Here is a 27,483-nt window from a genome sequence, read left to right as displayed (position 1 = left end):
GCTCCTCCACCCCAAAGGGCTCTGGAATGGTGGCAGAGGGTCCTGGGGGTCCCATGTGCAACCTCTGTCCCTCCCTGGGCTGAACTGGGATGTGCTGGGATGAACTGGGCCATACTGGGATGAGCTGGGATGAACTGGGCTGAACTGAGATGTGCTGGGAGGAACTGGACTGAACTGGGCCATACTGGGATGAGCTGGGCTGGGCTGTGCCGGGTGGGACTGGTTGGCACTGGGTAATGCTGAGCTGGTCTGGGCTGAACTGGGAGACACTGGGAGGCCCAGGGCTGTGCTGGGCTGAACTGGGAATTACTGGGAGACACTGGGCTGAACTGGGCCTGTACTGGGATGTAGTGGGCTGCACTGGGAGACACTGGGATGTGTTGGGCTGTACTGGGTGGCACTGGGCCGCACAGCTCCCGCAGGTTCTGTGTTCCCCGGTCCCTCTGCCCGGTTCGGAGCGGAGCCGTTACCGGGACATAGCACCGTGGGCACCCCCTGGGGCAGAGCCCACCCCCGGCAGCCCCGGGCTGGGTAGTCCCGGTCGGTCCCGGTTGGATCCCGATCCCGCGGCAGCCGCAGCCCCGCCCCGCACTACATTCCCCATCATGCCTCGCGCACCCCCGACTACAACTCCCATCATTCCTCGCTAGGGAGGTGTCGCCTCGCCCCGCCCCTTGACGTGCCCGCCGCTATGGCGACGCGGTGACGTCACGGGGTGAGAGGTCAGGGCGGCGGCGGCGCCGCGTCCCGGCCCGGTCCCGGTTCCGGCCCGGCCGCGGTCCCGGCCCGGTGATGGCGGCCCGGCGGCTCCGCGGGGCCCTCCAGCTCGGGGCGCGGCAGCGCCTGCGGGCCGCGGCGGCCCCGCCCGGCAGGTGAGCGGCGGCGGCGGCGACCCGGAGGTCACACCGGCCCCGGGGGCACCGGGGCGGGCCCGGGGCGGCGATGGTGCTGCGGGGGTTTCTCCGAGCCTGGCAGCGCTCCCGGTCCCCACGGAGCGCGGTGATCCTGGGGCACCTTGTCGGAACCGGGAGGTCCCGGTGGGACCGGCTCGGGGATCCCGGTGGGTCCCGGTGGGGCCCGTCCCGGTTCCACCGGAAGGGCTGGGAGGGGCTGACCTTGGAGCGAACCCGGTGTGGGAACACTGGGAGCGGGCCGGTACGAGGGGTCACGGCGGAACCGAGCCCCGGTGTCACCGGGAGAGGCGGCACCGGCTGCGTCCCCGCGGCCGTGACCTCCGCTCGGGGACAGTGACACGGGGACCCGGTGGTTCCGGTGGGGAGGGCGGCATCAGCCCCGGGAACGGCACCGGGATCGGCCCCGGGAGCGGCACCGGGCGCGGGTCCCCGCCGGGATCAGCTGTCCCCGGGTCGCGTTCCCCGGCCCTTCCTCCTCCTCCTGCCCCGGGACCGGCACCGGGGAGGAATCCCGGACCGGGAGGGACCGGGAGAGGTCAGGAAGGGACCTGGGATGGTCTAAAAGGGACCCAAGGTTGTCTGGAAGGAGCTTGGGGTGGTCTGAGGGGTTTGGGATGGTCTGAGGGGGTTTGGGATGGTTCTGAGGGGTTTGGGATGGTCTGAGGGGGTTTGGGATGGTCTGAGGGGTTTGGGATGGTCTGAGGGGTTTGGGAAGGTCAGAAAGGGACCTCGAAGTTCAGGAAGGGACCTGGGCACATCTGGAGAGAGCCTGAGGTGCTCTGGAAGGGGTTTGGGATGGTCTGGAAGGGGTTTGGGATGGTCTGAAGGGGTTTGGGATGGTTCTGAGGGGTTTGGGATGGTCTGAAGGGGTTTGGGATGGTCTGAAGGGGTTTGGGATGGTCTGGAAGGGGTTTGGGATGGTCTGAGGGGTTTGGGATGGTTCTGAGGGGTTTGGGATGGTCTGAGGGGGTTTGGGATGGTCTGAGGGGGTTTGGGATGGTCTGAGGGGTTTGGGATGGTTCTGAGGGGTTTGGGATGGTCTGAGGGGGTTTGGGAAGGTCAGAAAGGGACCTCGAAGTTCAGGAAGGGACCTGGGCACATCTGGAGAGAGCCTGAGGTGCTCTGGAAGGGGTTTGGGATGGTCTGAGGGGGTTTGGGATGGTCTGAGGGGTTTGGGATGGTCTGAGGGGTTTGGGATGGTCTGAGGGGTTTGGGATGGTCTGAGGGGGTTTGGGATGGTCTGGAAGGGGTTTGGGATGGTCTGAGGGGTTTGGGATGGTTCTGAGGGGTTTGGGATGGTCTGAAGGGGTTTGGGATGGTCTGAGGGGTTTGGGATGGTCTGGAAGGGACCTGGGCACACCTGGAGAGAGCCTGAGCTGGTCTAAGGGGTTTGGGATGGTCTGAGGGGGTTTGGGAAGGTCAGAAATGCACCTGGGATGGTCTGGAAGGAGCTTGGGGGGGTCTGAAGGGGTTTGGGGAGCTCTGGAAGGGACCTGGGATGGTCAGGGAAGAGCCTGAGCTGGTCTGGAAGGGGTTTAGGATGGTCTGAAGGAGTTTGGGAAGGTCAGAAAGGGACCTAAGGCTGCCTGGAAAGGGCTTGGGATGGTCTGGAAGGGGCCTGGGATGGTCTGAAGGGGTTTGGGATGGTTTGGAAGGGATTTGGGATGGTCTGGAAGGGACCTGGGCCAGTCCAGAAAGGACCAGGGAAGGACTGGAAGGATCTGAGCTGATCAGGAAGGGACCCAGGCCAGGTGGGAATGGGCTGGGAATGGTCTGGAGGGGCTTGGGATGGTATGGAAGGGATTTGGGGAGCTCTGGAGGGGTTTGGGAAACCCTAGAAGGGATTTGGAAAGCCTGGGAGGGACTTGGGCAGCTCTGAAAGGATTTAGGAAACCCTGGAAAGGATTTGGGAAACCCTGGAAGGGACCTGAGGAAGCCCTGGAGGGATTTGGGATGGCTGGGAGGGATTTGGGAATCTCTGGAAGGGACCCGAGAAACTCTGTAGGAATCTGGGAAGCTCTGGAGGGGCCTGGGTAGTTCTTGAGGGATTTGGGGAGCTCTGAAAGAAATTTGGGAAGCTCTGGAGGGGCCTGTGAGGTTCTGGAGGGACTTGGGCAGCTCTGGGAGGGACCTGGGAATCCCTGGGAGGGATTTGGGAATCCCTGGAAGGATTTGAGAGCTCAGGAAGGGCCCCAAGGTGCTCCCGGGGCTGCCGCACGTCCCGGTGCTGCCGGTGCCACCCCGTTGTCCCCGGTGTCCCCCCAGGCACGCGTTCCCGTGCGGGCTCCGCCCGGCCCGCCCGGCCCGGCCCGTGGTGGCCTGGGAGCCCCGAGCTCAGCCCAGCCGGGGCTTCCTGAGCCTCAGCAACAAACGCAAGGAGTACTCGGAGAGACGGATCATCGGGTGGGTGACACCGGGGCTGGGGTGGGGACGGAACCGGGTTTGGGGCTGGGGTTGGGGTTGAGGTTAAAGTCAGGGTCAAGGTTGGGGTCAGGGACCCCTGAGATTTTGGCAGGATTTGGGATTGGAGCTGGGGCTGGGGTTGTGATTGGGGTTGGAACTGGAGTTAAGGTCAAAACTGGGGCTGGGGTTGGGGTCAGGGCTGGGGTTGGGATTGGGATTGGGATTGGGCTGGGAGCTGCAGCTGGGCTCCCAACCCTGGCTCCAGACTTGCTCAACCTCAGCCCCAATCCCGGCCTCAACCCCAATCCCAACTCCAGCCCCAGCTCAACCCAAGCCCCGACCCCAATCCCAGCCCCAACCCCAATCCCAGTCCGAGCCCCAGGCCAACACCAGCTCCAATCCCAACCCCAACTCAGACCCCAGACTCAACTCCGACCCCAGTCATGGCCTCAGCCCCAATCCCAGCCCCAACTCTGACCCCAATCCTGACACCAGCCCCAGCCCCAACTCCAATCATGGCTTCAGCCCCAACCCCAACCTCAACCCCAGCCCCAATCCCAACCCCAACTCAGACCCCAGCCCCAGCCCAGCCCCAATCCCAGCCCCGACCCTAATCCCAGTCCGAGCCCCAGGCCAACACCAGCTCCAATCTCAATCCCAATCCCAACTCAGACCCCAGCCCAACCCCAATCCCAGCCCTGACCCCAGACTCAACTCCGACCCCAGTCATGGCTTCAGCCCCAACCCCAACCTCAACCCCATCCCCAATCCCAACCCCAACTCAGACCCCAGCCCAACCCCAATCCCAACCCCAATCCCAGCCCCAATCCCAGCCCCAATAGCAGCCTCGGCCCCAATCCCAATCCCAGCCCCAATCCCAACCCCAGCCCTGACCACAACCCTGACCCCAATCCCAACCCTGACCCCAGCTCTGAGCTCAGCCCAGCCCGGACCCCAACCCCAGCCCCAGCCCCAGTCAACCCCAATCCCAGCCCAGCCCAACCCGTCCGTGTCCCTTTCAGGTACTCCATGCAGGAGATGTACGACGTGGTGGCCAACGTGGAGGACTACAAGAACTTCGTGCCCTGGTGCAAGAAATCCGTGGTGGTGTCGCGGCGCCAGGGCCACCTCAAGGCCCAGCTGGAGGTGGGGTTCCCGCCCGTGCTGGAGTGCTACACCTCCATCGTCACCCTGGTGCGGCCCCACCTGGTCAAGGTGAGCTCAGGACGGGCTGGAGAAGGTTCTGGAGAAACCCTGAGGGAGCTGGGAAGGGGCTCAGCCTGGAGGGAAAGAGGTGCAGGAGGGGAATTTTCACCCCACAAGTCCCTGATGGGAGAGTGGGGTTGGGATCTGCTCCCAGGAACAGCCCCAGGTTCAGGATGGACGTGAGAAGGAATTTCCTCGTGGAAAATGTGGTCAAGCTTTGGAACTGCCTGGAGGGAAAGAGGTGCAGGAGGGGAATTTTCACCCCACAAGTCCTTAATGGGAGAGTGGGGTTGGGATCTGCTCCCAGGAACAGCAGGAGAAGAAGGAACAGCTCCAAATTCCTCCAGGAGAAGTTCAGGGTAGACATCAGCAGGAATAAAAGGTGGTCAGGCTTTGGAACTGCCTGGAACAGGAGACTCAGAGAGGAATTTTCACCCCAGGGTCAGGATCTGCTCCCAGGGGAGAGGTTCAGGTTGGACACCAGGGAAATTTCCTCCGGGCAAAGGTGGTGGAAGTGTCTGGAGAACAGGAGGATCAGGAGGGAATTTTCACCCCACAAATCTCTGATGGGAGAGCAGGGTCAGGATCAGCTCCCAGAGAGTACCAGGGTGAGAGGGACCAGCTCCAAATTCCTCCAGGAGAGGGTCAGGATGGACATCAGGAGGAATTTCCTCCTGGAAGAGCTGGTCATGCTTTGGAACTGCCTGGAGGGAAGGAGGCTCAGGGGGAAATTTTCACCCAACTCCCTGATGGGACAACAGGCTCAGGATCTGCTCCCAGGGAAGAACGGGAGAAGGAAAAAGAGCCTCAGGTCGTTCCAGGGCAGTTCAGTTTGGAATTTCCCCATGGAAAGAGCTCTCAGGCTTTGGAAGTGCCCGGGGAAGTTCAGAGGTGTCCAGGACGCGGCTCAGGGGAATCTCAGACCAGGCTGGACCCGGGAGAGTTTCCCATCCTCGAGGATGATCCCGGTGCTCCCCGGTGCTCCCTGAGCTCCCATTTCCCCCTCCCCAGGCCAGGCTGGACCTGGGAGGGTTTTCCCATCCTCAGGGATGGTCCTGGTGGTCCTCGGTGGCTCCTGGTGCCCCCCTGAGCTCCCATTTCCCATTCCCCAGGCTGGGCTGGACCCAGGAGGGTTTTCCATCCCCGGGGATGATCCCGGTGGCTCCCGGTGCCCCCTGAGCTCCCGGTGCCCCCCTGAGCTCCCATCTCTCCCGGGCTGAATCTGGGAGTGTTTCCCATCCTCGGGGATGATCCCGGTGCCCCCCTGATCCCCGTCTCTCCCTCCCCAGGCCGGGATGATCCCGGTTGGTCCCAGGTGGCTCCCGGTGCCCCCCTGATCCCCATCTCTCCCTCCCCAGGCCGGGATGATCCCGGTGCCCCCCGATCCCCGTCTCTCCCTCCCCAGGCCGGGCTGAATCTGGGAGTGTTTCCCATCCCCAGGGATGATCCCGGTGGCTCCCGGTGCCCCCCTGATCCCCCGTGTCTCCCTCCCCAGGCCGGGATGATCCTGGTGCCCCCCTGAGCTCCCGGTGCCCCCCTGATCCCCGTCTCTCCCTCCCCAGGCCGGGCTGAATCTGGGAGTGTTTCCCATCCCCGGGGATGATCCCGGTGCCCCCCTGAGCTCCCGGTGCCCCCCTGATCCCCCGTCTCTCCCGTCTCTCCCTCCCCAGGCCGTCTGCACCGACGGGCGCCTCTTCAACCACCTGGAGACCAACTGGCGCTTCAGCCCCGGCATCCCCGGCTACCCCCGCACCAGCACCGTGGATTTCTCGGTACGAGCCCGGCCCGGCTCCCCCCGGGGGAAGGCCGAGCTCACCCACCCACCCTCACCTCTTCCTCCTCCTCCTCCTCTTCCTCCTCAGATCTCCTTCGAGTTCCGCTCCCTGCTGCACTCCCAGCTGGCCACCGTGTTCTTCGACGAGGTGGTCAAGCAGATGGTGGCCGCCTTCGAGCGCCGAGCGGCCAAAAACTTCGGGCCCGAGACGCGAATCCCGCGGGAGCTGATGTTCCACGAGGTGCACCAGACGTGAGGGACACCAGACGTGAGGGACGGAGCGGGGCCCGCCCCGAGCCCGAACCCCCCCAAAAATATTTATTCAACCAAGTGCGTTTCTTCTCCTCCGCTGCTGTTGCCTCAACGCCCCCCCCGGGGCTGCTGTGAGCCCCCTGCCCTCGATCCCAGCAGCTGATTTTGCAGCTGATTTGGGGCTTTAAGTTTTGGTTTTGTTGTTGGTTTGGTTTTTTTGGGTTTTTTTTTTTTTTTAACCCTTTTTTGGTTCTTTTTAAGCTCCTCAGCCAGGCTGGAGGGCCCTGATGGGGGCAGCTCTGGTAGGAATGGGGAGGGGGTGGAAAAGCTGCTGTGAGCCCCCTCCCCTCAATCCCAGGAGCTGATTTTGGGTTTTAAGTTTTGTTTTTGTTTTTTTTTTTTTCTTTATTTTTAACCATTTTTGTTGTTTTTAAGCTCCTCAGCCAGGCTGGAGGGCCTCAATGGGGGCAGCTCCTGCTGTGCTCTGGGATGGGTGAGGGAAAAGCTGCTGGGACCCCTCCCCTAATCCCAGGAGCTGATTTTGGGGTTTCAATTTTGGTTAATTTTTTTTTTTTTTACCCTTTTTTTGGTTCTTTTTCAACTCCTCAGCCACGCTGGAGGGCCCCAACGGGGGCAGCTCCGCTAGAGGAACAGGGAGGGGGTGGGAAAAGCTGCTGGGACCCCTCCCCAATTCCTCCCCAAGGAACAAAAAAAGGGAAGGAGGAGCCCCCCACCCACCCACCCAAAACCATCGCACACTTTGCACAAGCCACACGCACAGGGTGGGGAGGGGGCGGCTCCTGCTGCCCCCCCCCATCACCCCCACGGTCCCCACCCCCCCCAGCGACCCCACCCCTATTTTGGGGGGGGGGGGGGAAGGTCTCAGCTCCTCCCCCCCCCCTTTAACCACAGAGCCCCCCCCGGGGGGGGTGAGGGGGTCCCTGAGCCCCCCCTGGCCCAAGGAAGGAAAGGCTTGGCCAGGCCAATAAAGAGAATTTTCCAAGGGTCAGCAGCCTCCTGCTCCTCATTGAGGGGGGGTTTTGGGGTGGGGGCTGCATGCTGGGACCCCCAGGTGGGGTGGGGGCACCAAGGGAAGGGATTTGGGGGGGTGGTTTGTTAATAAAAACATTTATTTTGCATTTTTTTGTTGTTGTTTGTACAGAAGTGCCCGAGAGCTGCGAGGAGCCGGCGTGGGTGGGTTCCAGGGTGGGTTCCAGGGTGGGTGGGGGGCGTGGGGAGGGGTCCCAGCTCTGGCTCCCGGGGGCTTCAGGCAGGGTTGGGGGGCACCGGGGGGTGTCACACAAACACGGGGGGGGCACGGCCAGGGGAGGATGAGGAGTGTATCGAGTCCCTGCGGGGGGGCCCGGACACGGGGCTGGACTGAACCCCTCTCGGGGGGCTGCAGGGGGGGCAGGGAGAGCGAGACCCCCTCCCCAAAACCCTGCCAGGACCCCCCCACCCAGCCCAGCAGTGCGGGAACCCGGGGGGGCTCCCAGTGTGGGGAGCCCGGGGGGGCTCCCAGTGTGCGCAGTGAGAGCTGCCGGGGCGGGTGGGGGGCTCTGCAGACCCCCCCAGGCACCGGGGCGGGGTGTGGGGGGACCCCGGGGTGGGCTGGGGGTCCCGAGGGGGGTTCAGTGGCGGGGGTGGCCGGGCCGGGCCCGGCAGTGCCGCGTTCTTCCCTGGGGGAGCCCCGTCCCCGTCCCTTTTCAGGCGGATTTGTAGCCCACGAGCTGCATGAGGCCCTTGGTGCTCATGGATTTGGGTCTCTCCAGGGGGAAGCCCAGGGCTCGGCTCCAGATGAGCTGGGACAGAACGCCCAGAGCTCGGGAAACGCCGAAGAGAACGGTGTAGTAATTCATCTCCTTCATGCCGTAGTACTGCGGGGACAGAGCGGGGTCAGAGAGGGCCCAGAGGGGACAGACAGACAGAGGGACAGGCGGGACAGACAGACAGACAGACAGGAAGGAGAACAGAGCTCAGGACACAGTAAAAAGAACGGTGTAGTAATTCATCTCCTTCATGCCGTAGTACTGCGGGGACAGAGCGGGGTCAGAGAGGGCCCAGAGGGGACAGACAGACAGAGGGACAGGCGGGACAGACAGACAGACAGACAGGAAGGAGAACAGAGCTCAGGACACGGTAAAAAGAACAGTGTAGTAATTCATCTCCTTCATGCTGTAGTACTGCGGGGACAGAGCGGGGTCAGAGAGGAGACAGAGGGACAGGGGGGACAGAGGGACAGGGGGGACAGACACAGGGACAGATGTGACAGACACAGGGACAGGGGAGACAGACAGAGGGACGGGGGGACAGACAGAGGGACGGGGGGACAGACAGAGGGACAGGGGGGACAGGGACAAATGGGCGAGGAGAGGGAGAGAGAAACAGGGAGAGGGAGGAAGGGATGGGGAGAGGAACGGGCTGAGAGAGGGAAAGGGATGGACAGGACAGGGAGAGGGACAGACAGAGGGACAAACAGGAAGGAGAACGGGGAGAGGGACAGACAGACAGGAAAGAGAACAGAGAGAGGGACACACGGGACAAAGGACAGACAGGGAGAGGGGCAGAAGGGAGAGGGACAGACAGACAGGGATGCACAGGGCAAGGGATAGACAGGGAGAAGGGCAAACAGGAAAGAGAACAGAGGGACACACAGACAGGGAGAGGGACGGACAGAACAGAGAGAGGGACACACAGACAGGGAGAGGGACACATGGACAAGAGGAAGGACACACAGAACAGGGAGAGGGATGTGGATGTGCAAAGGGATGTGTGGCCAAGGAAAAGGAGAGACTGACATGAAAAGGGACAGACAGACAGGGAGAGGGACACACAGGAAAGAGAACAGAGAGAGGGACACACAGGACAAAGGACAGACAGGGAGAGGGATGGACAGACAGGGACACATGGACAGGAGGAAAGACAGAACAGGGAGAGGGATGTGGACATAGAAAAGGATGCACAGGCAGAGAAAAGGACAGACTGACAGGAAAAGGACAGACAGCACAGAAGGACATGTGGACAAGAGGAAGGACAGACAGAACAGGGAGAGAGATGTGGATGTGCAAAGGGATGTGTGGCCAAGGAAAAGGACAGACTGACAGGAAAAGGGACAGACAGGGAGAGGGACAGAGAGATGGACACAGACAGGGAGAGGGACACATAGGAGAAAAGACAGAACAGGGAGAGGGATGTGGACATGCAAAGGGATACGCGGACAGACTGACAGCAAAGGGACAGACTGACAGCAAAGGGACAGACTGACAGCAAAGGGACAGACAGCACAGACACAACCACGGGCACAGAGCACCCAGGGCTCACCTGCAGCAGGACCCCGCTGTGGGCATCCACGTTGGGCCAGGGGTTCTTGGCCTTGCCCTGCTCCAGGAGCACGTTGGGGACGATCTTGTAGAGCTGAGCCACCAGCTTGAACAGGGGGTCCTTGGGCAGGTGCTTGAGGGCGAACTCCCGCTGGCAGGTGTAGCGCGGGTCCGTCTTGCGCAGCACCGCGTGCCCGTAGCCTGGCACCACCTGTGGGCATTGGGGTTCCTGAGCCCTGGGATGGGCCTGGAACGGGACCTGGAACGGCCCCTGAGCCCTGGGATGGGCCCTGAGCCCCAGCACAGCCACCCTGAGCCCCTGGGGTGGGCCCTGGCACAGACCCTGGGACCCTGAAATGGCCCCTGAGCCCTGGGATGGGCCCTGAATTGGCCCCTGAGCGCTGGGATGGGATCTGGAATAGCCCCTGAGCTCTGGGATGGGCCTTGGAATGGGACCTGGAACAGCCCCTGAGCCATGGAATGGCACCTGAGCTCCTGGAATGGGCCCTGGGATGGGCCTGGAACAGGCTATGAACCCTGGAACGAGCCCTGAACCCTGGAACAGGCCCTGAAACGGCCCCTGAACCCTGGAACGGGCCCTGAAACGGCCCCTGAACCCTGGAACGGCCCTTGAGCCCTGGGGTGGGCCCTGGGATGGGCCCAGAGCTCTGGAATGGGCTCTGGAACAGCCTCTGAACCCCTGGAACAACCCCTGAGCCCCAGCACAGCCCCCCTGAGCCTTGGGCTGGGCCCTGGAACAGCCCCTGAGCCCTGGGATGGGCTGTGAACCCTGGAACGGGACGTGGAACAGCCTCTGAACCCTGGAACAGGCCCTAGAATGGCCCTTGAGCCCTGGGATAGGCCCTGGGATGGCTCCTGGAACGGCCCCTGAGCCCCAGCACAGCCCCCTGAGCCCTGGAACAGCCCCTGGAACAGGACCTGAGCCCCAGCACAGCCCCCTTGAGCCCTGGGATGGCCCCTGGAGCAGCCCCTGAGCCCCAGCACAGCCCCCTGAGCCCTGGGATGGGACCTGGAACAGGACCTGGAACAGGCCCTGACCCTCTGGAACAGGACCTGAGACCCAGCACAGCCCCCTGAGCCCTGGGATGGCCCCTGGAGCAGCCCCTGAGCCCCAGCACAGCCCCCTGAGCCCTGGAACGGGCTCTGGAACAGCCCCTGAGCCCCTGGAATGGCCCCTCTGAGCCCTGGGATGGGACCTGGAACAGGCCCTGAGCCCCTGGAACAGCCCCTGAGCCCCTGGAACAGCCCCTGAGCCCCTGGAACAGCCCCTGAGCCCCTGGAACAGCCCCCTGAGCCCTGGGATGAGCCCTGGGACGGGCTCTGAACCCTGGGACGGGACCTGGAGCAGCCCCCGAGCCCCCCTGAGCCCCAGGATGTGCCCCGGCTGACCCTGCCCGAGTTGAGCGTGTTCCAGATGAAATCTCTCAGCTTCTCGTCGGACACGTCCTTGCCCAGCTCCTTCTGCAGGTCCGTGAGCCACAGCAGCACCTCCTGTGGGCAGGGAGGGAGTGAGGGAATGGGGACAGACGGACAGGGGGACACGGGGACAGACAGACAAAGGGAAAGGAGGGAGTGAGGGCAGGGAATGGGGGGGAGAGGGACAGACGGACAGGGGGACACAGGGACAGAGGGAGCGGCTGGAGTGAGGGCAGGGACAGATGGACAGGGGGACACAGGGACAGACGGACAAAGGGAAAGAAGGGAGTGAGGGCAGGGAATGGGGGGGAGAGGGACAGGGGGACAGGGGGACACAGGGACAGACGGACATGGAGACAGAGGGACATGGGGATGGGGACACAGAGAGGGACAGAGGGACATGGGGACAGAGCGACATGGACAGGGAGAGGGACAGAGGGACACAGGGATGGGAGAGGGACATGGACAGGGAAAGTGACATGGACAAGAGTGACAGAGTGACAGGGAGAGAGACAGACAGACAGGGAGAGGAGGGACACACAGCCAGGGACACACAGACAGGGCAAGGAGGGACACACAGCCAGGGAGAGAAGGGACACACGGACAGGGAGAGAATGGACATGCAGACAGGCAGAAGGACACACAGACAGGGAGTAGGGACAGGGAAAGGAGGGACACACAGACAGGAAGGAGGACACACAGCCAGGGTGAGGAGGGACAGACAGCCAGGGAGCAGGGACACACGGACAGGGAGAGAATGGACATGCAGACAGGGAGAAGGACACACAGACAGGGACACATGGACAGGGAGCAGGGACACACGGACAGGAAGGACACACGGACAGGGAGCAGGGACACACGGACAGGGAGCAGGCCCCACCTGGTTGGCCAGCCCGTGCAGGGGCCCGGCCAGGCCGTTCATGGCGGCGGCGAAGGCCAGGTAGGGGTCGGACAGGGCGCTGCCCACCAGGTGGCTCGTGTGGGCACTGACGTTCCCTCCCTCGTGGTCACTGCGGGGAAGAGCCCGTGAGCACCCCCAGAGCCACCAACAGCCCGATCCTGACCTCAAAACAGCTCTGTCTGACCCCAAAAGAGCTCCATCCTCACCCCACAGACAGCTCCATCCTCACAAAACAGCTCCATCCTCACAAAACAGCTCCATCCTCACCCCACAGACAGCTCCATCCTCACCCCACAGACAGCTGCCATGGGGTTTGGGGGGGTGGGGGGGATGGTGCTGCCAGCTGCTGGTTCAACCCCAGCCCTCCCTGCTCCTGGTGAGAGCACCAGAGACCCCTCCCCTATAGGGCAGAGTCCCATAGAGCCCCCTTCCCTATAGGGCACAGCCCCTACAGAGCCCCATAGAGCCCCCTCCCCTATAAAGCACAGCCCAGAACCCCCTCCCCTATAGGACAGAGCCCAGAGTCCCACAGACCCCCTCTCCTATAGGGCACAGCCCCTACAGAGCCCCAGAGCCCCTACAGGGACCCCTCCCCTATAGGGCAGAGCTCCACAGAACCTCCTCCCCTATAGGGCAGCACTCAGCTGCCCCTACCCCATCCCCTATAGAGCACAGCCCCTACAGAGCCCCACAGAGCCCCAGAGCCCCTACAGGAACCCCTCCCCTATAGGGCAGAGCCCAGAACCCCTACAGGGACCCCTCCCTTATAGGGCACAGCCCCTATAGAGCCCCAGAGTCCCTAGAGGAACCCCTCCCCTATAGGGCAGCGCTCAGCCGCCCCACAGAGCCCCCTCCCCCATAGAGCCCAGCCCTTACAGAGCCCCCTCCCCTGGTGACAGCCCAGGCCCATCCCCAGCCCTGCTCCCACCTGTGGATGGTGAGGTAGAGCCTCATGAGCTCGATGAACTGGGGGTCGGTGTAGCCCAGCATGTTGGTGAAGTTGTGGGACCAGTCCAGGTTGGGGTCGATGGCGCCGATGCCGCTGCCCTCCCGGTAAAGGTTCCGGTAAATCTTGGCGGCCACGCAGGGCAGCTTGGCGATCAGGTCCATGGCGTCCTCGTACACAAACTGCCACCAGCGGGGTCAGAGTGTGCTCCCCTGACCCCACAGTACCCAAGCCCACCCCAGAATTCAGCAATTCCCCCGTACAGTGTGTGCAGCCTGTCTCAGTTATACCGGTTCCTTCCCCAGGTGTCACAGACAACTTTTTATGAAAAATCCTTTCCTTAGGAGTTTTTGTCCTGAGAAGCTGGGAGGCCTCAGGAACAAAATGTAAACCTTGATTATCTGCTGCTGTGGAATGCAACAGGTGCATCTGTGATTGGGCTCATGTGGTTGTTTCTAATTAATGGCCAATCACAGCCCAGCTGGCTCGGACAGAGTCTGAGCCAAAAACCTCTGTTATCATTCTTTCTTTTTCTATTCTTACCTAGCCTTCTGATGAAATCCTTTCTTCTATTCTTTTAGTATAGCTTTAATGTAATATATATATCATAAAATAATAAATCAAGCTTTCTGAAACATGGAGCCAGATCCTTGTGTCTTCCCTCAACCTGAGACCCCCGTGAACATCGTCACAATCTCTGGGGTGAAACACCACACACCCAGCCAGCCAAAAGTGTCTCTGAGGTGAAACCACCACACATCCAGCCAGCCAAAAGTGTCTCTGAGGTGAAACCACCACACATCCAGCCAGCCAAAAATGTCTTTGAGGTGAAACACCACAGATCCAGCTACCCAAAAGGCGTTTCTGGGGTGAAAACACCACAGCTGCCACCTTTGGTCAAGCAGCAAGGGCTGGACAACCCAGGCACGTTCCATCTGGCTATACTAGTATTTAATTCCAATATATTGGTGTTTAATTCCAACATATTGGTGCCCAACGTGCGGCAGCTCTATCCTGGGGATGGATCAGTCAGGGAAGAGACCCCTGAGGTGGCACCCTCACTCTTGCTGCAATATCCAGCCAGCCAAAGGTGTCTCTGGGTGAAACACCACACATCCAGCCAGCCAAAAACATCTCAGGGGTGAAACACTACACATCCAGATAGCCAAAAATGTCCCTGGGGTGATCCAAGTGGCCAAAAGTGTCTCTGAGGTGAAACCACCACAGCTGCTGCCTTTGGTCAAGCAGCAAGGGCCAGATGAGCCCAGGCACGTTCCATCCGGCTGTATTGGTGTTTAATTCCAATATCCTGGCGCCCAACGTGGGGCAGCTCCATCCTGGGGATGGATCAGTCAGGGAAGAGACCCCTGAGGTGGCACCCTCACTTTTGCTGCAATATCCAGCCAGCCAAAAAGTGTCTCTGAGGTGAAACCACCACAGCTGCTGCCTTTGGTCAAGCAGCAAGAGCCAGAGGAGCCCAGGCATGTCCCACCTGGCTATATTGGTATTTAATTCCAATATTTTGGCGCCCAACGTGCGGCAGGTCAATCCTGGGGACGGATCACTCAGGAAAGAGACCCCTGAGGTGAAACCACCACAGCTGCTGCCTTTGGTCAAGCAGCAAGGGCCAGACAAGCCCAGGCACGTTCCATCTGGCTACATCGGTATCTAATTCCAATATAACATTTAATTCCAACCCTTTACCTCCCAGTACTTGGCCCGGTGGATGCCCTCGGCGTAGGCGCGCGCGAACTTGCTCTCGCTGTTGAGGGCGGTGACGGCGGCGCTCAGCTGGGACATGGGGTGCAGGTTGGTGGGGAAGTTGTCCAGCATGGTCACCACGTGCGAGGGCAGAGCTGCACGCTTGGCCCACTCCCGGGACAGCCAGGTCACCTATGGGGATGGGACAGGGGTGAGATGTGGGGCTGGGGGCTGGCAGAGCCCCCTCAGCCGTTTCCCAGCTCCTTCCTGGGTCTGGGGGCTGCCAGAGTCCCCCCAGATGTTTGCCAGCCCCCCTTCAGATGTTTGCCAGCCCCTTCCTGGGTCTGGGGGCTGTCAGACTCCCCTGAACTGTTTGCCAGCCCCCCCTTAGGTGTTTTCCAGCCCCGTTCTGGGTCTGGGGGCTCTCAGACACCCCCTCAGGTGTTTGCCAGATCCTCCTGGGTCTGGGGGCTCTCAGACCCCCCTCAGGCGTTTGGCAGCTCCCCCTCAGGTGTTTCCCAGCCTTCTCCTGGGTCTGGGGTCTCTCAGAGCCTCCATCAGCCATTTCCCAGCCCCCTTGTGGGTCTGGGGTCTCTCAGACCCTTCCTCAGTCATTTCCTAGCCCTCTCTCAGGTCTGGGGTCTCTCAGACCCCCCCTCAGCTGTTTCCCAGCCCCCTCCTGGGTCTGGGGGCTCTCAGACCCCCCCCTCTCCTGGGTCTGGGGTCTCTCAGAGCCTCCATCAGCCATTTCCCAGCCCCCTTGTGGGTCTGGGGTCTCTCAGACCCTTCCTCAGTCATTTCCCAGCCCTCTCTCAGGTCTGGGGTCTCTCAGACCCCCCTCAGCCATTTCCCAGTCGCCTTCCAGAGTCTCGGGTCTCTCATATCCCTCTCAGCCATTTGCCAGCCCCTCCTGGGTCTGGGGGCTCTCAGACCCCCCTCAGGTGTTTCCAAGCCCCCCCTCAGCCATTTGCCAGTGCCTCCTGGGTCTGAGGTCTCTCAGAGCCCTCCCCAGCCATTTCCCAGCCCCCTCTCGGGTCTGGGGGCTCTCAGACCCCTCCCCAGCCATTTCCCAGCCCACTCGTGGGTCTGGGGGCTCTCAGACCCCTCCCCAGCCCTTTCCCAGCCCCCTCCCACAGCAGTACCTGCTCCTGGGTTGGGATTTCTCCGGTCACCAGCAGCCAGAAGAGCCCCTCGGGCAGCGGCTCCTCTCCCCCCGCGGCTTTGGGCAGCTTCTTCTGGCACTCGGGAATGCTGTAGCCGCGGAAACGGATCCCCTGCGGGCAGGGAGGGTCAGGGGGGCGGTGGGATGGGGTGGGGATGGGGTGGGAGTGGGCTGGGAATGGGTGGGAATGGGTGGAATGGGATGGGAATGGGAGGGATGGGGTGGGAATGGGGTGGGAATGGGCTGGGAATGGGGTGGGGACAGGGTGGGAAGGGCTGGGAATGAGTTTGGGATAGGCTGGGATGAGGTGGGAAGGGCTGGGAATGGACTGGGACAGAGTGGGATAGGGTGAGAATGGAGTAAGGGACAGGGTGGGAATGGCTGGGATGGGAATGGGTTGGGATGGGGTGGGAATGGGGTGAGAGGGGGTGGGATGGGCAGGGAATGGGTGGGATAGACTAGGACAGGGTGGGAATGGCTGGGGTGGGCTGGGAACAGGGTAGGGACAGAGTAGGAATGGGTGGGACGGGCTGGGAATGCTCGGGGACAGCGTGAGAATGGAGTAGGGACAGGGTGGGATGCGATGGGAATGGGGTAGGGAAAGGGTGGGAATGGGGTAGGGAAAGGGTGGGAAGGGTTGGGATGAGGTGGGAAGGCGTGAGACCATGTGGGATGGACTGGAAATGGGTGGGATGGACTGGGACAGGGTGGGAATGGGGTGGGGACAGGGTCGGAATGGGTGGGATGGCTGGGAATGGGGTGAGAATGGCGTGGGATGAGGTGGGATGGGCTGGGAATGGGTGGGAGTGGGCTAGGGACAGGGTGGGATGGGCTGGGAATGGGTGGGACAGGCTGGGATGGGATGGGAATGTGGTAGGGACAGGGTGGGAATGGGTGGGATGGGCAGGGAATGGGTTGGGATGGGGTGGGACAGGGCTGGGAATGGCGTAAGGACAGCGTAGGAATGGGTGGGGAAGGGCTGGACTGGGTGGGGCCAGGTCTGGATGGGGTGGGATAGGCAGAGACAGGGTGGGAACGGGTGGGATGGGGTGGGAAGAGGGTAGGGACAGGATGGGAATGGGTGGGATGAAGTAGGATGGGCTGGGAATGGGGCAGGACTTGGTGGGATGGGCAGGGACAAGGTGGGAGTGGTTGGGAATGGGGTGGGAATGAGTGGGATGGGCTGGGATGGGGTGGAATGGGCCGGACTGGGTGGGAAGGACAGGAAATGGGTGGGATGGGCTGGGCAGGGACAGGCTGGGATAGACTGGGATGGGGTGGAAATGGGTGGGACAGGGCCCTACCTCATCAGGATCCAGCACCGAGGTCTCGTAGATCAGCCCTTTCATGCCCCTCATGCCGCCGTACACCTGCAAGGGACCGGGAGCTCACGGTGAGGGGGGTGAGGGCCGGTGGCAGTGCAGTCCCCAATGTCCCCGGTGTCCCCACACTCACCATGTCCACGGTGATCTGGCCGATGGCCGTGCTGCCGTGCTGCTGCCTGAAGCTCTTGATCTTGGCCTGCTCCTTGGGGATCATGGTGGCCAAAACGTCCTTGAGGTTCTGGGGACAAAGGGACAGCGGTGTGAGAGAGGGGGGCTGAGCACAGCAGAGGGGAGGGACAGAACAGGGGGACAAGGAGAAAGTGTGGGAACAGAGAAGGTGACAGGAGAAGGGGGACAAGGAGAAGGTGTGGCAATGGAGAGGGTGACAGGAGAGGGGGGACAGAAGATGTGGGGCAGGAGAGGGAGTGACATGAGAGGAGAGGGGACTCCCCTTGGAGGGGTGATGGGAAAGGGGGTGACAAAAGAGGTGGGTACAGGAAAGGGGGTGACAGGAGAAGAGGCAACAGAACAGGGGGCTCCCCTTGGGGAGAGGGGACAGGAGATGGGAGAGGATCCCCCTCTAAGAAGGGTGACAGGAAAGGGAACTCCCATTGGAGAAGAGCAACAGGAGGGGGATTAAAGCAGAGGAGGTGACAAGAAAGATGGGGACAAGAAAGAGGACGACAAATGGCCTCCCCTTGGAGAGGGCTCTCAGGAGAGGCAGCCACAGGGCAGAGGAGTTAGGGGAACAACGACAGAGTGGGGGTCACAGCAGAGAACCCCCCTTACCGTGGTGGCGCTGGCGTGGCGAGCAGCAAAGAGGACACACGGCGCATTCTGTGGGACAAGGGACACAGAGACCCCCCTGTCACCAGAGCAGAGCCATTTTGGGGAGGGGGGCAGCGAGATGAGCCCCCCCCAGGTGAGACTCCGGTTCCCGAGGACGCCGGAGCCTCGCCCACGCGGGCGGGGATCAGAGCCGGGATCAAGCCGGGATCAAGCCGGGATCAGCCGGGGCGGCCCCGCGCTGCCCCCGGGAGCCGCCGCTGGCACGGGCACCGCGGGTTCTCCTTGCTGGAGCCGCGCCCGGCCAGGAACGGCCGCGGTTTTCCTGAGCCGGGGAATCCGAACTTTGTTCCTCGCCCACGCGTGGGAACCGGGAACCGCGGGGACTCCCCGGGAACACCGCGGGAACACAGCCCGGCCTTGGCAGCGCCCGCTCCGGGGACACACCGGGGGACACCGGGGCACACCGGGGACACACCGGCGATCCCCCGGGGCCCGGGGCTGCGGCAGCGCCTGCGGCAGAGCCAGAACATGACTCGGTTTTTCCGCTGGCTGCCGGGAGAACGCGGGGGGGCCGCGCTGCAGAACCCCCCCAAAGTGTCCCCCCCGGTTTTTCGGGAACCCCCGGTCCGGTTAGGGGGTCCCCGGTGTGGCGGGCGTGGCCGTGGCCGGTGGCGAGGCCGTGTCCCCCCCGCAACAGGCGGCACCGGGAAGGGAAAATGCCGGCGGAACAATGGAGGCGGCGGCGGCGAGCCCAAGGTCAAGGCGGCCGCTGTCGCCGCCGTGTCACCCCCGGTGTCACCCCCCCGGTGTCACCCCCGTTTTGGGGGTCCCCACGGCTCGTCCCGGCTGTCACCGAGGTGCCACCGGCTCAAGGTCACGCGTGGTGGCGGTGACACCGGGCACCGGCTGGAGGGGGCACAGCGGGACCCTCCCGGTGGTTCCCGTTGTGCCCGGGGGTGCGGGGACTCCGATGGCTGCGGGATCGGGACGAGGGGAGGAGGAGGAGGAGGATGAGGAGGAGGAAGGTCGGGATCACGGTTCAAGCCAGGGGGGCGGCCCCGGTCCGCTCGGTTTAACGGGGAGCAGGGCCAAGTGGGGCATCGGGAATATCCCAAAATATCGCCCGGTCGATAAAGACACCGCAGCGCCCGTTACGAAACGCCGGGGCCGCGGCCAAGGCAAACACACCGGAGGGACCGGGGCTGCTGCTCCGGCCCGGTACCGGAGCACGGGGGTCCCCTCGCTGTGACCCCGGTGTCCTCTACGGCACCGAGACGCTGGGGAAGGGCGGCGGCGGCGGGGACGGTCCCCGCCTCTACCCCCCCTACTGCCGGTGCCACCGGGTGCGGGATCCCGGGGTCGGTGCGGGGCTCCCGGGACCCCGCACGCCCAGCGCTGCACAACGAGGAAGCGGCGGAACCGGATCTTCCAGCGAGGCTGCCCCGAGGCTGAGGCAGCACCGGAGCCCCCCGAGCTCGGACCGGGCCCGCAGCCCCCCGAGCCACTCCCGGTGCCCCCGGCTCGGAGAAGCGCCCGGCGCCGGTTCCCACCACGTGCTGCCGCTGCGGCCCCGCGCCCACCGCGGTCCCGATCCCGGTCACCCCGGTCCCATCCCCCCTCCTCCGCCGCCACCGCGCGGTCCCTTTAAGGCAGCGCCCCCCGCGTCGCCCCTTTAAGCACCGGACCCCCCCGCTCTCCCTTCCCCCCGCGGCGTCGCCCCTTTAAGGCGCGGCGCGGCGAGGCCGGGCCGGGCGCGCTCACCTTGGGGCCGCGGAGGCGCGCGGCCGCCCGGCTGCTGGCGGCGAGGAGCGTCATGGCGGTACCGGGACGGGACAGGCCGGGGCTGAACGGGGCCGGGACCGGGAGCGGGGCCGGGACCGGGAGCGGGGCCGGGGCGGGAGCGGGGCCGGAGCGGCGGCGGCCGGGGGTCCTCAACGTGAGGGCGGGACGGAGCGCGGCGCTGGTTATTAGCATAACCCCGCCCCCTCCCGGGGCAGAGCCGTTTGCTATTGGTCAAGCGGCGCGCCGTGGGGCGGGGCTACGCTAATGAAGTGGCGGGGGGGCGCAAGCTATAGGTGGCCGCCGCATTCGCCTGATCAGGACCAGGGGTGGGGTGAGGGGGTGCCCGCCCCGTCTCGACGTCACCGGCCGCAGTGCGTGACGTCACGGCCCGGTGTCATCCCCGCGGCCTCGCCGGTGTCCCGGTGGGGTTCGGCTGCGAGGGCGGGGGGCTGCCCCGTGACGTCACCAGGCGCTCGGCGGGGCGGTATGAGGTCACAGGAACCCATGACGTCATCCTGTAGGTGGCCACAGTGGCTTGAAGTGATAGGATGTGGCATGTGGCTCAGCGGTGACGTCAGGGGGTGGCATGTCACCATGGCCGCTGAGGCCAGGACATTGTCCTGCCGGGCCCGGGTGACACAATGGAGTGACATGGGGTGACACGGGGTAACGGGTGCCAAGAGAGGGGCAGAGCCCTCCTGCCGCTGCTGTCCCCTGGCCAGGTGACATGAGGTGACACAGGACATGGCAGAGAGGCCAGAACCTTCTCAGTGGCAGGTGGAATGACAGCGGGTGGCAGCTGAGAGCCAGCACCTGCACGGTGGATGGCCTGAGGTGACAAAGGGTGACACGGTGACCAGGCTTGGCCGAGGGGCTGTACCCCCTTGGGGTGACACAGAGCCACCCACGATGGGGACAACATGGGGACACTGCTGTCCCCACCCCACACACACACCACACCAGAGCTGCCCACAGCCCCTTTATTGCCTGCAAAACAGAGGGGGGTCCCCAAGCCCCCCACCCCGAGCCCCGCTGTGTCCCCATGTCCCCCAAAAGCGGGGCAGGAATGTCCCTGAAATGTCCCCACAGGAGCCAGGAGGTGGCCCCGGCCCCGTGGCCGTCCCGGTGGCCCCGGATGGGGAATAAATAGGACGGGAGCTCTGCATGGGGTGAGGCAGCTGGGGAGGTCCTGGAGATCCGTCTGTCCTGGGGACGTCCCTGGGGACATCCTGGTGGGTCCCAAGGATGTCCTGGTGGGTCCCAAGGACGTCCTGGTGGGTCCCAAGGACGTCCTGGTGGGTTCTGGGGATGTCCTGGTGGGTCCAGGGGACGTCCTGGTGGGTCCCAAGGAGATCCAGGTGGGTCCTGGGGACATCCTTGGGGACATCCCGGTGGGTCCCGGTGCCATCCCGGTCCCCGCTCCCGAGGCAGTCACAGCTCGTCATGTGGGATGTGCAGCGCGTGGTCACACAGGTCTGTGGGGACAACGGGGGACAATGGGGGTGTGGGGGAGCCCTGGGGGACCCTTGGGTCACATCTGAGCTTTGTGGGACCCTCAGGATGCACCAGACCCCCAGGAGACCCCCAGGATATGACAGCCAGGTGTCCCCTCCCAGGACCAGTCCCTGCTGTGACCTGAGCCAGCACCAGTGGCATTTCCCTGCCTGTGTCCTGTGCTTAGTGACAAACGTGGCTGTCTGGACACAGCCACAGCCTGGCCTGTCCCTGCTCTGTCCCCTCAGGGCAGGAGGAGCCCCAGGAGCAGCAGTGGAGACCCTCAGGATGCCCTGGGGCAGAGCATTGCCCTGAAGGTTGTGCCAGGTACAAAGGGAGCTGCCCTGGCCCCGTCCAGGGCCCCGTCCAGGGCTGCCCAAAGGTCACAGCGTGCCCTGACCTGGCTGTTTGTGAGCTGGAAATAGCCCCAGGATGGGACAGGGCCATTGGATGTGCCAGGAGAGGCCACGGAGTCAGCACAGCAGCTGCCCTGGCTCGGCCCCAGCATCCCAAAACAGCCCCTGGGCCAGCAGGGTCCCGGCTCTGCAAGGGGGTGCTGGGATTTGGGGAAGAATTTGAAACTCCTCCCTGCCCTGGGCTGGGAGAAAATCCCATCCCAGAACTGACAGAGCAGCCACGAGCCCTAGAACAGGAGAGACCCCCAGAAGAGCAGGAAAGACCCCCTGGGACAGCAGGAGAGACCCCCAGGAACAGCAGGGAAAGGCCTCCAGGGACAGCAGGAGACCCCCAGAAGAGCAGGAGATACCCCCAGAACAGCAAGAAAAGACCCCCAGGATCAGCCCCAGCTCTGGGCTGGCAGAAAATCCCATCCTAGCACTGACAGAGCAGCCACGACCCCCTGGAACACCAGGAAAGACCCCCTGGAATAGCAGGAGAGACCCCCAGGAACAGCAGGAGAGACCCTGTGGGACAGCCCCAGCTCTGGGCCTGGTGTCTCCTCCCATCCCAGCACCGATGGAACAGGAGAGACCCCTGGAAGAGGAGGAGAGCCCCCCAGAACAGAAGCAGAGCCCCCCAGGACCCCCATCTCACCCGTCCTCTTGCTGCAGAGCCGGTCCTTGACGTTGTCAGCCTCGTGTGACAGAAACTCGATCAGCTCGTCCTCGTACTCCTCAGCGATGCTCTCGCACTGCAACGGTGACACGGTGACACCGCCAGCCCACGGGAGCCTCTGTTCTCCATTTCCCCATTTCCCACCCTGTCCTGCCCTGTCCCATCCTGTCCCCATGTCCCTGTCCTCCCTTTCTCCCATTTCCCACCTGTCCTGCCCTGTCCCCACTGTCCCATCCCATCCCAAATGTCCCTGTCCTCCCTTTCCCTCATTTCCCACCCTGTCCCCACTTGCTCCCCTGTCCCATCCTGTCCCCATTTCCCCCATGTCCCTGTCCTCCCTTTTCCCCATTTCCCACCCTGTCCCCACTTGCTCCCCTGTCCCATCCTGTCCCCATTTCCCCTGTCCCATCCTGTCCCCATTTCCCCCATGTCCCTGTCCTCCCTTTTCCCCATTTCCCACCCTGTCCCCACTGCTCCCCTGTCCCATCCTGTCCTCCCCTTCCCCCATTTCCCACCATCCCCCCATCCCTGTCCTCCCTTTCTCCCATTTCCCACCTGTCTCCACTGTCCCATCCCTGTCCCCATGTCCCTGTCCTCCCTTTCCTCCCCATTTCCCCACATTTTTTCCCCATTTCCCCCCATTTTTCCCCTCACACACACCAAATTTCAGGTTGTTGATGACGTCCCAGTCAAATTTGACCCCAGACAGGTCCATCTTGGTGCCATCATGGGAGATGACCCAGACGTAGCTCTTGCTATGTCCCCACTGTCCCATCCTGTCCCCATGTCCCTGTCCTCCCTTTCCCCCCCATTTTCCCCCCCATTTCCCCCAGTTTCTCCTCATTTCCCCCCTCACACACAGCGAATTTCAGGCTGTTGATGACGTCCCCGTCGAACTTGACCCCAGACAGGTCCATCTTGGTGCCATCATGGGAGATGACCCTCACGTAGCTCTTGCGCTGCGTGGCCGGGTCCAGCTTCTCCCCGTACTCCTTCATCTTCTCGCAGACCCGCTCCAGCAGCTCCGTCAGGTGCGCCTCGGACCGGGCATACGGCACCTGCGGCACCGGGGAGGGGACACCGGGAGAGGAACGGGCAGAGGTCAGTGGGGACACCAGGAGAGGAACGGGCAGGGGTCAGTGGGGACACCAGGAGAGGAACGGGCAGGGGTCAGTGGGGACACCAGGGGGACACCAGGAGAGAAACGGGCAGGGGTCAGTGGGGACACCAGGAGGACACCGGGAGAGGAACGGGCAGGGGTCAGTGGGGACACCAGGAATGGGGACACCGGGAGAGGAACGGGCAGGGGTCAGTGGGGACACCAGGAGGACACCAGGCAGGGGTCAGTGGGGACACCAGGAGGACACCGGGAGAGGAACGGGCAGGGGTCAGTGGGGACACCGGGAGAGGAACAGGCAGGGGTCAGTGAGGACACCAGGACAGGAACGGGCAGGGGTCAGTGGGGACACCAGGAGGACACCGGGCAGGGGTCAGTGGGGTCCCTGGGAAGGGTGAAACCAGGAGAGGAATGGGCAGGGGTCAGTGGGGACACTGGGAATGGGGATACCGGGAGAGGAATGGGCAGGGGTCAGTGGAGTCCCCTGGGAGTGGCCCTGGGAGTGGGGACACTGGGAGCGGTCCCAGGCAGGGGACACTGGGAGAGGGGACACCTGGAGAGGAACCGGGCAGGGGTCAGCAGGGACATCAGGAGCGGTTCCAAGGGTGGGGACACCAGGAGAGGCCCTGGTCAGGGGTCAGCAGGGTCCCTGGGAGTGGCCCCAAGAGCAGGGACACTGAGAGCAGAGACACCGGGAGTGGCCCTGGGAGCGAGGACACCAGGAGAGGAATGGGCAGGGGTCAGCAGGGACACTGGGAGTGGGGACAACAGGAGAGGAATGGGCAGGGGTCAGCAGGGACACCGGGAATGGAGACACCAGGAGAGGAATGGGCAGGGGTCAGTGGGGACGCTGGGAGTGGGGACACCAGGAGAGGAACCGGGCAGGGGTCAGCGGGGACACGGGGAGAGGCCCTGGGAGCAGCCCCAGGAGCAGGGACACCAGGAGAGGCCCTGGGCAGGGTCAGCAGGGACACTGGGAGCGGTCCCAAGGGTGGGGACACCGAGAGAGGCCCTGGTCTGGGGTCAGCAGAGTCCCCTGGGAGTGGGGACACTGGGAGTGGCCCCAGGCAGGGGTCACCAGGGTCCCTGGGAGTGGCGACACTGAAAGCAGAGACACCGGGAGAGGCCCTGGGAGTGGCCCTGGGAGCAAGGACACCAGGAGAGGAACCAGGCAGGGGTCAGCAGGGACACCAGGAGTGGCCCTGAGAGTGGGGACACCGGGAGAGGAACCGGGCAGGGGTCAGCAGGGACACCAGGAGTGGCCCTGAGAGCGGGGACACCGGGAGAGGAACCGGGCAGGGGTCAGCGGGGACACCAGGAGTGGCCCTGAGAGCGGGGACACTGGGAGCAGGGACACCGGGAGTGGCCTCACCTCCACCACGGACTGGCTGCCGTCGGGGTTGATGCGGAACGAGCCCATCTGGATGGTTTTCCTGGGGTCCACCTGGGCGATTTCCCACTCCAGCTCATCCACCAGCGCCCGGCAGGCTGTGGGGGACACGGTGACATGGGACACATGGCATGAGTGCTCCTGTGGCTGCCCAGAGGCAGACTGGTCTGACTGGGGCACACTGGGATGGGGAGGGGTCTCCATGGGCTGGAGACCCTCAGCCTGTCCCCCTGGGGGTCCAGCTGGTCCCACTGGACATCCCCAAGCTCTGTCGTGTCTTGCTGTCTCCTCTGTCCCTGTCCTCCTGTTTAGCCCTGTTTTCCCATTTCATCCTGTCCCTGTGTCCCTGTCCTCCCTTTTCCCCCATTTCCCACCTGCCCTGCCCTGTCCCCATGTCCCTGTCCTCCCTTTTCCCTCCTTTTTCCTCCTGTTTTGCCCTGTTTCCCCTGTTCCACACAGTCCCCATGTCCCTGTACTCTCTTTTCCCCCATTTCCCACCCTGTCCCCACTGTTCCATCCCGTCCCCATGTCTGTCCTCCCTTTTCCTCCCCTGTACCCCCTGTCCTATCCTGTCCCCATTGTCCCTGTCCTGTCCCCACTGTTCCCCCTGTCCCTGTTCTCCCTTTCCCCCATTTCCCACCCTGTCCCCACTGTCCCATCCTGTCCCCATTGTCCCTGTCCTGCCCTGTCCCCATGTTCCTGTCCTCCCTTTTCCCTCCTTTTTCCTCCTGTTTTGCCCTGTTTCCCCTGTTCCACACAGTCCCCATGTCCCTGTACTCTCTTTTCCCCCATTTCCCACCCTGTCCCCATTGTCCCATCCTGTCCCCATTGTCCCTGTCCCGCCCTGTCCCCACAGTACCCCGTGTCCCATCCTGTTCCCATTGTCCCTATCCTTCCTTTCCCCATTTCCACCTGTCCTGTCCTGTCCCCACTGTCCCATCCTGTCCCCATGTCCCTGTACTCCCTTTCCCCAATTTCCCACCCTGTCCCATCCCATCTTGTCCCCTGTGTCCCCCCACACCTCCGCAGTGCAGGTCCTGGCTCCGGCGCGCTCCGGCCGCGGGCAGCAGCGATGCCAAGGCCAGGGCCAGGCCGAGCAGCACCCCCGGGGCTCCGCAGCTTCCCGGGACCCGGCCCCGCATCCCCGGGGCTCCGCAGATTCCCGGGACCCGGCCCCGCATCCCCGGGGCTCCGCAGCTTCCCGGGACCCGGCCCCGCATCCTCAGGGCTCCGCAGATTCCCGGGACCCGGTCCCGCATCCTCAGGGCTCCGCTGTCACCTGCGGGCACGGGGCAGCTCCAGCGCTGTCACCTGCGGGCTCCGGGTGGCCCCGCTGTCCCCACACCCCGTCCCACGCAAGGGCCATCCCTGCCCGGTCCCCCCGGCTCTCCTTAGGGCTTCATCCATGGTGTTCCCCTTCCCGGTCCGCTCTGAGTCCCGTTAGTGCGGCTGGACCACACGGGAACCCCTCCCCATAGGGCAGAGTCCCATAAAGCCCCCTCCCCTATAGAGCACAGCCCCTACAGAGCCCCCTCCCCTATAGGGCAGAGGCCGGAACCCCTACAGGGACCACTCTCCTATAGAGCAGAGCACAGAGCCCACTCCTCTATAGGGCAGAGGCTAAAGCACTTACAGAGCCCCCTCCCCTATAGGGCAGAGGCCACAACCCCCTCAGAGCCCATTTCGCTATAGGACAGAGCCCCAGAGCCCCACAGAGCCCCCTCCCACATAGGGCAGAGCTCAGCGGCCCCACAGAGCCCCTTCCCCTACAGGGCAGAGCACAGAGCGCCTAGAGGGATCCCTCCCCTATAAGGCAGCGCTCAGAGCCCCATAGAGCCCCCTCCCCTATAGGGCACAGCTCTCACAGAGCCCCCTCCCCTCCGGGATCCCCCACAGCCCCCTATGGAGCCCTTCGCCCCCACAGCCGAGCCCATCCCCTTCCCCGATGCCCCCTCATTCCGGTCTTAGCCGAGCCATCCCGAGCTGCGCCCCCATCCTGAACCCCGGGCCCGGCCGAGCCCCCCCGTCCTGCGCCCCCCGTACCGGCCGCTCTACCGTCCCGCTCCCACCGCCCCTCACACCGGACCGGCTGCCCCGGGACTGCCGGCGGCGCCGCCTGTCCTGGCGCGCCCCCCCGGCCCGCACCGCCGCGGGTCACGGCAGCTCCGAGCGGGAAGCGGCCGAGCCGGAGCGGGCGGCGGAGCCGGTCGGACCGGTCAGACCAGCAGGGGCGGCTCCGAGAGCCGCGGCGGGTCCGTCCCGCGAGCAGGCGGCGCCGAGGGCAGCCCCGGACGGGCGCCGAGGGCCCCGCCGTTGCCAGGGCCCGGCCGCGTGGCGCTCGGCCCCGAGTGGGCGGGGCCTGATGTGACTCCGCCCACTGGAGCGGTCTGGTCACGCCCCCTCCCCGGTTTAGCCGCGACCGGGGACCGGGACCGGGACGGGGTTCGTCGTGAGGTGCCCCCGGTTTGAGCCCAAGACCGCGTTTGGGTCCTGATC

At 63.9% G+C, this 27,483-nt stretch overlaps 3 protein-coding genes across 3 annotated transcripts; 1 reads left to right on the top strand and 2 right to left on the bottom strand.

Annotated features, from left to right (window-relative positions):
* Positions 1-786: 786 nt before the first annotated feature.
* Positions 787-7,441, top strand: COQ10A (coenzyme Q10A). Its single transcript, XM_058822013.1, has 5 exons — positions 787-872; positions 3,180-3,317; positions 4,340-4,532; positions 6,194-6,295; positions 6,386-7,441. Exons 1-5 carry the CDS (start codon positions 793-795, stop codon positions 6,551-6,553), a joined length of 681 nt encoding a protein of 226 aa, XP_058677996.1. The 5' UTR covers positions 787-792; the 3' UTR covers positions 6,554-7,441.
* Positions 7,442-7,695: 254 nt separating this feature from the next.
* Positions 7,696-20,071, bottom strand: CS (citrate synthase). Its single transcript, XM_058822012.1, has 11 exons — positions 19,892-20,071; positions 18,131-18,178; positions 17,472-17,579; positions 17,321-17,386; positions 15,997-16,128; positions 14,858-15,046; positions 13,136-13,335; positions 12,187-12,316; positions 11,280-11,381; positions 9,871-10,080; positions 7,696-8,426 (listed from the first exon to the last, which is right to left on the bottom strand). The coding sequence occupies exons 1-11, from the start codon at positions 19,943-19,945 to the stop codon at positions 8,256-8,258; spliced, it is 1,410 nt and encodes a 469-aa protein (XP_058677995.1). The 5' UTR covers positions 19,946-20,071; the 3' UTR covers positions 7,696-8,255.
* Positions 20,072-20,923: 852 nt separating this feature from the next.
* CNPY2 (canopy FGF signaling regulator 2) lies at positions 20,924-27,085 on the bottom strand. The gene is made up of 6 exons (XM_058822192.1): positions 27,031-27,085; positions 26,009-26,266; positions 24,970-25,085; positions 23,341-23,538; positions 22,460-22,556; positions 20,924-21,387 (listed from the first exon to the last, which is right to left on the bottom strand). Exons 2-6 carry the CDS (start codon positions 26,244-26,246, stop codon positions 21,344-21,346), a joined length of 693 nt encoding a protein of 230 aa, XP_058678175.1. The 5' UTR covers positions 26,247-26,266; positions 27,031-27,085; the 3' UTR covers positions 20,924-21,343.
* Positions 27,086-27,483: the final 398 nt, after the last annotated feature.

This window comes from Ammospiza caudacuta, chromosome 31, assembly GCF_027887145.1.
Source record: "Ammospiza caudacuta isolate bAmmCau1 chromosome 31, bAmmCau1.pri, whole genome shotgun sequence".
NCBI classification, from domain to species: domain Eukaryota; kingdom Metazoa; phylum Chordata; class Aves; order Passeriformes; family Passerellidae; genus Ammospiza; species Ammospiza caudacuta.
Note: the sequence above shows the minus strand (reverse complement) of the source record. Positions and strands in the feature narration are given on the sequence as shown.